Consider the following 9,114-nt stretch of genomic DNA (forward strand, 5'->3'; position numbering starts at 1 on the left):
AAAGCTACTGAGGTCACAGTGATCTTGAAATACATGTAAATGTCCTTTGCAGTACATTAGGCAGGTCAGTTCCTTATCAATGAGGCCACGTATTGCTGAACAAAGATTAGTTTTTATCAGAAGTGAATAAAATGATGGATCACATCAGTGCGCGTGCTGCCTGACATGTCTGCCGTTGCTGCTGAGCAGTTTGGGGTACGCCGTCCCGAGTGAGCGCCCGTGTCTGATCACCACCAGCTCCATCTGACACTGGTCAATGTTGACTACAACTGTGGTGCTTCTCTCCGTGTTCATGAGGAAGACGATGGTGAAGACGGCCATCTCAAACTCGGGGCTGGTGCCGATGAAGGCACTGCCAACGGGCTTCACCACACCGTGCCAGCTGAACTGGAGGTTGAGAACGTGGTCATCTTGATCAGGCTGTGACAAAAGCATGAATGTTTATGTTACCAGCGAAGGAAATGAATCTCTTCTGTCTGGTGAACTGTTATTCTTACCAAATCATGCTCCCTGGCTTTATATCCTTTGTAGTCCAAGTGTTGGTTTTTCTCTTGCAGGTAGAACTGGACCCAGTTGTGAAAACCAATGATTTCTGTTCCTGATTTTGTCTCGCCAACAAACACATGTTCAAATCCACTGGAGTCCAGGCTGGTGATGATCAATTTAAGAACAGAAACACACATACTTCTTACCAAAGAAATGCATATTAAATTATAGTGTTGCAGAATCTCACTTTAGCTGTGTTATTAAAGATTCTTTTTTTTGATTTCTCATTTAAACTTTGTGAAAAGAAATCCTCTAATATCTGACATCCTCCTCCATTTTCTTTCTGGCTTCTTCATGGTTGCAAACCTGAGTGTGCCCAGAGGAGAGGAGGAGATGCTGTGCTATTTCTGAAGAGAAAAGCACAGCATCTCCGCTGTTTGAGGGGTTATTGTGAGGAATTTGTCTCATGTGTCCCCACTGAGATCACTGAAAAGCGTGGGGTTTCTTCCACCTACAAAAAGTACATCATGTCCACATTCCTGCAGTGATCCCCTTCTGGGAGACCGCTGAGGCCAGAGCGACATTCCACAGCTGCACACAGATGTTATTTTGCCTCTGTAATGTCTTGAAGTAATGTGTGCAGAGCAGCAGTGCAACAGGAAGAACATAAAACTCCTTCTAGAGTTCAGCTGCAGCCTCAAAACCATGAACTGTAGGAAACAATAGAAAGTTGTGCAATACCAAAAACAATTGTCTTGTTGCTGTGAGGAGACATTCAGACTGAAACTACCAGGTTTCTCCAACAGAATGGAGTAACTGAAGTGCTCAAATGTAAACTTTCTGCTCGACAGAGCTTGTTGTGACGCATACCTTCATGACTTTTGTCTCTAAGACGGCGTCCAAGAAGAGATCCATCTCTGTGAGCTCCTCTGTGGTGACTTGTTCCGTCACCTCCTCATAGTTGTCCAGCAGTGTCATAAAGCCTGCGAGCCCAGAAGTCCCATTTATTACAGTGATGACTGCAAACACGATCTGAATGTTTAAGCTCAGAGTGCTCACAACTACACACTTACTAGAGAAAGTGGTTATATTTCTCAGTTTGCTCTCATTAACGTTGGAGAGGAGCGGCTGCGAGGCGTGATCCTGCACCGTGTGGATGCCCTGACTTACAAAGCTTGCTCTACCCTAGGCAATTCAAACACAGAACACGTCTTTGTACAAACACAAGACATAGCAGGCGCTAAATAAACTAGAAAAGATTTGTCACCTGAATAGAGATCGTGTAGTCTATCCCAGGTGTCATGCGATTCACATCCAAACTCCACAGCTCATTGAAAATAGTGGAGAGCTCCTGCTTTACAGCTGGTCTGTTATAGAAAGTGTCAGACAGGCTATGCAAACATCTGACGCATGCACACACAAATAGAGGAAACATCAGCACAGTTTGGTTTATACCACTGTACCTTGATCCATTCAGTCCACTGAGGAACACTGCAAGGAGCAGAAATCCACAGAACAACCTGCATATAACCGATGTGAAAACATTTTTTATACATGGGAAAAGCAGCAAAGTTCTGACCTGTATTCAGCTGCCTGTGCAACAACGTAAACAAACTAATCTTCAGTCAGTAAATAAAAATACAAACCTCGCAGACATGACGCCAAATGAAAGTGTCCACTGTTTCAGCCTGGACTGCAGCAGAGGACTCACACACAGCCTGTCTGTCTAAAGGTCCAGCCTCCACCCAGAATCTTGCAGGGGCCTTTCTGAGCCTGAGACCCACTTTTAACCACCAGATGGCGCCTCATTTCAAGGCACAGCCTCTCTCTATAGTTTTGCATGAACTTTTACTAAAGTGATACAGCGATGCAGCTTCAGGTGGTTTTAATTTTTATTTTTTATACAACTTAGCTTATAAACCAACACATACTTGATACAATTTAATATCAGGTCCCATCCAGAGTCTCAGTGAAATGTTTCTCATGTATTGTTTCAGTGTAAAGGGGGGTAAGAGAAGAGTAGACTCATTATTCAATGAGTAGGTAAAGTAGGCTGTGCAAATGTAAGGTGAAATGTAAATCTGGGGAAAGGCAGTGGTCTGTGACTTGAACACAAGGGGGGTGTACTGAGCTGTCAAACTGCAGAAAATGTTTTCTCAGAAATGAAAGCCTCTGTGCTTTAAAATTCACCAAGATGCTAACATTAAAAGTTAACAGCCTAGATTAAATTTAGCTTTATGGAAAAATATAGCTGCCCTGGTTTACCTCTGAGCAGGAGCACACATATGTGTTAACTATGTCAGCATGTCCTGTAGAGTGACCACATGTCAACAGCATTATTATAGTAGGTTACATTGTAGTGGTGTGATGTATATCACCAGTACAGAGGTGTCAGCAGGGGCCGATGGGTGCATCTCACCACTGAACACAGACTTTTGTGCAGAACTGTAGAAAGGCCGTACTGTGCATGTATGAACGTGTGGAGACATGACAGGAAGAAATGAGAGGAGAGCCAGACAGACTAGACAAAAGAAATAAATCTGAGAAAGACTGAAAAAAAGAAGCAGAAATAAAAGAGACTTCGAGCTCTCGATTACACACAGAAGACGCATCTCATAAGTTTAGTGAGTGTTCTGTCATTTAGCGCCACAGCAGTTCACACATCTAAACTCAGCAGCATTCAGATTCTGTGCCACCTCACAGCGATAAACAGGCCTGGATGCTGTAAAGGGTAAACTCCAGAACCGAGTGCTAAAGGGGAACAACCATTCTCCGTCTCTTTGTGGCAATAAAATTGAGGCTCTATAAATAAAAGTCTTTGTGGAGGATTTAATTGTTGAACAAAACACAGAAATCCTGATTACAGAGCAGTTGTGTAGAGCACATTTTGTCATCTCCAATTATCGGTCAACATTATCGACCAACATTAGAGAGTTCTTGCGTCCCCGACGCTTGAAAAAAAAAAAAAAAAAAAAATCGGACATTTTGACAGGTGTGGATTTAATTTCTTCAAAGAAAACAAACGTATTTAAATTACTTTATTGATTTATTAATTGCATAAGTGTACAAAAAAGACATCTTTTCAGGGAAGGTGGAGAGCTGCAGAGGGCATTATCGCTTTGAGAAAACCAGACGTTTCCTTGCAGCACAACATTTCCCCAGAAATAACTGCAGGTTTCCATTAAAAATCCTTTTTTGGTAAAAACAATGATGAGTTCGTATATGACTGTGTTGCAGTTTCAAAACATGCAGCGAGATTCTTGCTTTATACTGTATATGCACATTTGTAAATGTATAAGTGACAGAATAATATTTAAAGACTGTTCTCATTTCCTTTAGCAGAGTTCAGTTGTGTAGAAAACATAGCAGCTGTTTGAGGGTTTTTTCTTTATAACTTCAAAATGGAAACAGTCTCAACACATCACTTCTAGTCCAACTCTTTCTTCTAGCATTGCCACAGTCAAAAGGCAATTTAAAAGTCATATATTAAATCTATATAGGCATTTTCTAGATGTTTTTTTTTTTTTTGCTGGTTTTCACTTCAGTTAAAACAGGAAGGTACCCGAATAGAACACAGAAATAATATCTCCAGAAACCAGCTGGCAGGCAAACAGTGGTGTTATCCTACATGTTCCCTCTGACATCAGTCGGGAGTAATGAAGACTAAGTTCAGGAGTGAAAGTGGCCTCTGGACCGAAGGCTTCAACATTTAAAAATCAACTAGAAAGACACGACGCTAATACTTTTGGCTCTTCTTTGAATGTAACACTAAAAATGAGGAAAACGTGGGAGCATTCTTGTTTTTTTGTTGAGACGCGTGTGTGCAAGTGGAGAGGGTTGGCACAGAGTTTCATTCACAGCAGGATCAGGTCTGATGCTGACAGCCTCATGCGTTGGAGTCGTCGTCGGTTACGCTGGGGTTCGGAGAATTGGAGATCTCTTTGAAGAGTTCGTCGTCTTTCAGCATGCTCTGGTAAACGAGAGAAAAGCATTAAGTTTACTATCAGAAGCCGTGGAAACAATAATCAGTGAGTAATTGTTCCTGGTTCTCACCGTCAGATTCTGAATGCCCTCAGAGAAAGCACCAATCTGTCTCACGGTTCCCTCAGAGTCCTCCATCTGTGAGCAGAAAGCAATAGAGCACAAATTTAATATGACTTTTTTTTTTTTTTTTAATTAGGCAAATCATTAATGAATGCTGAAGAATATGCTCACCTGTTCTAGCCGGTCGAGGTCATCTTCATAGATTTGGAGCTCGAAGCCTTTTTGGAAGCTCCGACCCTTTGGCATCTCCACGTCCATCGGACACACATACTCCTCGTTCTCTTCCTGCTTTTTCTTCCTCAGACTGCCAAAATTACCGAATGATAGTTTCTTTGGCTGGTGTGAACCAGAGAGAGAGGACAGGTAAGTACTACATACATTCGCACAGGAACGCACACATACTGATTTAGAAAAAACACAAAAAGGTCATCATATTTGATCAGTGAGTTTTTGAGACCTCTGCATCATCAGTGTCATTTTTTCCTCCTGGAATAAATTGCACAATAAAAATTTAAGTAATATGTTGCACAAAAATGCCAGATGGAGCAAAAAGGATACGAACTAAAAATCATATGCAAACTGATATAAACTGATATCACAAGATTTAAACAAAACAAACAAAAACTTAAAATGTTGAATTTTCTGGCAATGATTTTATGGTTACAGGGTTGATGCCAGTTTTAGTGACTTAAAATTCCTTTAAATTAATGTGTAGGCACATTTAATTTCCATGAGAAACTAAACTTTAATATCACTTTGTCAAATCAAATCTCTCAACTTGTTACCCATTTAAAGAGAATACACAGGAAAAAGCATTTCCAACATATTTTCCTTGTAAGTGCTCTGAGAAGTAATTGTAGTACTTGTAGTAAGAGAGGACGATCTGTCTGTGGGAACTCGTGCTTTACCTTGACCTTAGTGGTTGCAGTAAGCAAAGTGTAGTCTGGGTTTTCGAGACACTCCTGTTTGAGCTGCTGGGCCTCTGAACCAATGAGCAGGTTGAAATGTGTGGCAAGGTGGCGCCGCAGCAGAGTCTTGTTGGGGGGGATGTTCAGCAGCAAAGCCATCGTCTCCACATTGAACCGTGGCTCCAGAACCTGAGCGGGAATTTGGTGTATTAGGAGCGGACACAACCCAGGACAGCGTCTGCTCTTCCAGGGAAATTAACAACTAACTCTCTCACCATCAGGCCTCCATGGACGCCGCTGCCTCTCAGGTTGGGAGCATATTCAGCGAGATCCACAGACCTCAGCCACTCCATCACCCTGTGGTTGGTCCACTGGGAAATCTCTGCCGGTGAAATGTTGTTCTACAGACACAAAGTACAAACCACAAGCACAGTGTGTTCACACATAGCTATGAGTATGTAAAGTCAGTGGGCCGAGCAGCAGAACAGGCTGTTAAAGGAGCACACCTCGTCTGACGGCCGGCGACGGAGGCAGTTAGGCTCATAGTTGTTGAGTCGGAGGACTTGAATAGCTCTCTTGATGCTGAGGTGATGCAGAACGCTGCCCACCTTCAGGGAAAGCAGGTCATCCTGTTGGACAAAGAAATATATCAGTGATTTGCTCTAAGATTGACTAAACTGTGATTGTTATCCTTAAAAACACAAGACATCAGAGCTTAAAGAGGATCAGAGAGCCAGTGCTGAAATACAAATACCTGAGAGGGTGAATCTGGGATTAGAGAGGAAACTTTATTTTTATCATGCCAGGTCACTTCTGACTGATACATCAGAGCTAACTCATGCTGCACATCTTACCTGTTCCTGTGAAACATTGTTTGAAATAACAGATCAGAGCTTTCTAAGAGCAGAGCATACCAACCAATCAGTTCTCTGGGAGAATAATTAAAATAGATGCCATGAAGTTCAGTTAACACACTGTAAAGGGGGTCTTACTGCCTTTCCCAGAGCACTGAGGCGCTATTTGCTGTAAATGTTCTTTACTTAAGGCCAAGGTTATGGAAGCTCCTCAAACTTCTGAGAAAATAACTGAAAATTGAGAAACTAACTTGAAATTTGAATTTTTGACTTACCAATGGCAAAGATTACTCTTTTTTTCAACACCAGGATTAAAGAGTGAGACTAAAAATGTGCCATAAGAAGAGGGTACATTTAAGAATGAGTATTAAAGCTTACTTACCTTGAGGGAGCACCATGAGGGCCAAGTGAGAAAATGCACAAACCAAACATTTTTAGTTTGCGTCTGCACTGTTCTTTTCAGAAGTTGACTACATTTTGTATGGACATTTTTCCTTTTCAAGCTTTTAATTATTTGGCTGTTAAATGTTGTGAAACGAGCTGTTGTTTGTGAACGTAAGGAGGGTTTAGTCCACTGTGAGGCAAAACAGAAGAGTTGGAAGAGAAATTCTCTTGGTCTTTTTTTCCATAACGTGATATGAAAAGAAATGTATGTATGCAAAGAAGTATTGTTGCTATTGACCTCTCCATCCACTGGTGTAAGTGCTCAGGGTCTATGTAAAATAAATTAGACTTCTTTAATCCTCCTAATAAAAACATATTCCTGGTTTATTAAACTTGCTTTGTAGTGAGGCTTCCATCACCACTGGAGCTCTGTGCAGTAACACTAACATGAGGTGACACTAGAGTCATCAGCCCAGCTTATCCACAGGGTCTGTGAGGGGAGTGAATGTCTCCTATCGGCACTCACCACAGTCATGTAGTGCAGCATGCGACCGTCCACTCTTCCCTCATCAAACTGGGTCTTATACTGAGGCAGGCCGATGTCATCCAGCCATCCTGAGAAGAGGCAGAGGGAAGTACATCAATTATTAACTCGAGTAGAACATCAAGTAAAACATCACAAACATAAAAAACTGACCAACCGACTCATATCTTCAACTAGCAGCTGGTACTTACTTGTCACCCAGTTATAGTCCAGCTTTCCCTTATTGTCCTCCTCCTCTGAGCCGAGGGCCTGAAGAGCCAGCTGGAGCTTCTTTCTGTGCAGTGGGTGTTTGATGCCCAGCTCCTAAACATCCACAAGTTTGGATTAAACATACAACATTCCCCAGTTACTACACAGGAAGTTGAGGGCAGGAATACTTTGCTTTTCTTCCAGTGTTGGTAAACTTATTAAATTCTTCTGCTTCATCGCACCCTCTCCAGGTCCAGCTGCGAGGCCTGTAGCAGCGTCTGTCCAGAGGAGATCCACGCGCGAGCCATGTTTACATAAAGACCAAGACCCTGCTCCTGCAGCCAGTCGCACACCTGATCCTTCGGCCAGCGTGCAAAGGGAGCGTCTACGTCACTACACAAGAAAAGAGAAGAGTCAACAATGAAATAGGCATGCAGACACGCCCCTGTGGACGTAGATCAGTTGTAGTACATGCACTTGTTACATCTTTATTATTCAAACAAACACTACATTCACTGCACAACACAGATTCAAAACAAGGAAACCACATTGTGACTTTCATTATTCATGCTGAATGCACTGACTCACTTGTTGACCCTTTGAAGGTCACGAGACCAACCCAGTCTGGGTCCTGCTGTGGCACGCACTCCTCCTCGCTTGAACTCACCCTCTGGTAGATTGTCATCCAAATTAAATGTGGTAGACTGGCTCCTTTTTAACCTGAACAATAAGACATTAAAGTTAAATACTTAAAAAAAGAACACTCAGAGGGAGGATGTTTACAGGTTTTCTACTCACTTCCCAAAGAGCTTTTTTATTCCTTTGGATTTTTTTCTGCTTTCTGGAGTAGTGGGGAGCGTGTGTGTGCTGTCACTGTTATTCGACCTCTGTGGCAGCCCTGCCAGATCGAGATGGTCCGTACCCTGTCGTTCTGTTTCAGCTGTGCAAACAAATGCCAGCAGATCAGCATCAGCATCATGAGGATAAGGCAGACAGAGCTGCTGCACAGGGTCAGTGCAAAGAGCCAGAATACACTGAGACAGGCACATGAGGACTCCGGAGAGGTCACTGTGAGCAAAGCGATACGCTCTCTAGAATGGCATGCATGCAGACACTGTTCACTGCCTGAGAAAAGGATTGTTACTTTGTTTTAGATTTAGTTGGAAGGTCTTTGAGAGCCGTTTAAATTATTTTATCGAATAATCTGGATCTCAGCACAGCTTTGTGCTCGGGGAAAGCTTTAAAAGAAACAAAAGAGTGTAGGCAAAAACATGCAGGAACATGGCAAAATCTACGTACACTACAGCACACTCAACATACACAGGTACAGAAGTTTGTGCAACAAAGAACAGAGACAAAGTACTGGAGCTATTAAACTAAAAAAAGATGTCAGTGAAGTGAATGGATGAGATCAGAAATTGCAGACAGAAATATTCAGCAGTTTGCTTTCTCTGGACAACTAGTGCAACTCTACCGTGACTTGTGATCTATACTGTACCTAGCATAGGCGCACTCGCACTCCTGCTGCGGTCTTCATGTGTTACAAAGAGCACAACACACAGGACAGGGTCCAACAGAAAAGAACAAGAGGCCAGAAATTATGAGTGAAATAATAACGGGATTGGGGAGATGGGATGCAGATATACAAGTGTACAACACACACACACACACACACACACACACACACACACACACACACACACAC

General features: G+C 42.5%; 2 protein-coding genes across 7 annotated transcripts in view; both read right to left on the reverse strand.

Annotated features, from left to right (window-relative positions):
- Positions 1-6: 6 nt before the first annotated feature.
- On the reverse strand, positions 7-2,235 carry endouc (endonuclease, polyU-specific C). The gene is made up of 8 exons (XM_005737718.1): positions 2,133-2,235; positions 1,950-2,006; positions 1,754-1,853; positions 1,560-1,671; positions 1,357-1,469; positions 811-887; positions 498-648; positions 7-420 (listed from the first exon to the last, which is right to left on the reverse strand). The coding sequence occupies exons 1-8, from the start codon at positions 2,141-2,143 to the stop codon at positions 145-147; spliced, it is 897 nt and encodes a 298-aa protein (XP_005737775.1). The 5' UTR covers positions 2,144-2,235; the 3' UTR covers positions 7-144.
- A 1,276-nt stretch (positions 2,236-3,511) lies between these two features.
- ppfibp1b (PPFIA binding protein 1b) overlaps positions 3,512-9,114 on the reverse strand; it is a 24,496-nt gene continuing 18,893 nt past the window's right edge. For 4 of the 6 annotated variants that reach the window (XM_013912023.1, XM_005737598.1, XM_005737597.1 and 1 more), the window contains 12 exons: positions 8,908-8,940; positions 8,208-8,349; positions 7,998-8,129; positions 7,652-7,802; positions 7,412-7,523; positions 7,203-7,291; positions 5,945-6,067; positions 5,714-5,839; positions 5,439-5,627; positions 4,702-4,866; positions 4,540-4,605; positions 3,512-4,456 (listed from right to left, as the gene is read on the reverse strand). In XM_013912023.1, the coding sequence (XP_013767477.1) occupies positions 4,373-4,456; positions 4,540-4,605; positions 4,702-4,866; positions 5,439-5,627; positions 5,714-5,839; positions 5,945-6,067; positions 7,203-7,291; positions 7,412-7,523; positions 7,652-7,802; positions 7,998-8,129; positions 8,208-8,349; positions 8,908-8,940 (1,412 nt within the window). In that variant the 3' untranslated portion in view covers positions 3,512-4,372. The remainder of the gene's footprint in view (positions 4,457-4,539; positions 4,606-4,701; positions 4,867-5,438; positions 5,628-5,713; positions 5,840-5,944; positions 6,068-7,202; positions 7,292-7,411; positions 7,524-7,651; positions 7,803-7,997; positions 8,130-8,207; positions 8,350-8,907; positions 8,941-9,114) is intronic. The other 2 variants (XM_013912024.1, XM_013912022.1) reach the window with 1 other exon arrangement.

This window comes from Pundamilia nyererei, unplaced genomic scaffold, assembly GCF_000239375.1.
Source record: "Pundamilia nyererei isolate P.nyererei 1_Seehausen unplaced genomic scaffold, PunNye1.0 scaffold00078, whole genome shotgun sequence".
NCBI classification, from domain to species: Eukaryota; Metazoa; Chordata; class Actinopteri; order Cichliformes; family Cichlidae; genus Pundamilia; species Pundamilia nyererei.

Bases quoted from the DNA above. Each gene is read 5' to 3' on its own strand.
- endouc (XM_005737718.1), bottom strand. The intron at 1,470-1,559 runs GTAAGTGTGTAG...CTGGGCTCGCAG, and splicing joins AAATATAACCACTTTCTCTA to GCTTTATGACACTGCTGGAC. The intron at 421-497 runs GTAAGAATAACA...CTTTTGTCACAG, and splicing joins AAGCCAGGGAGCATGATTTG to CCTGATCAAGATGACCACGT.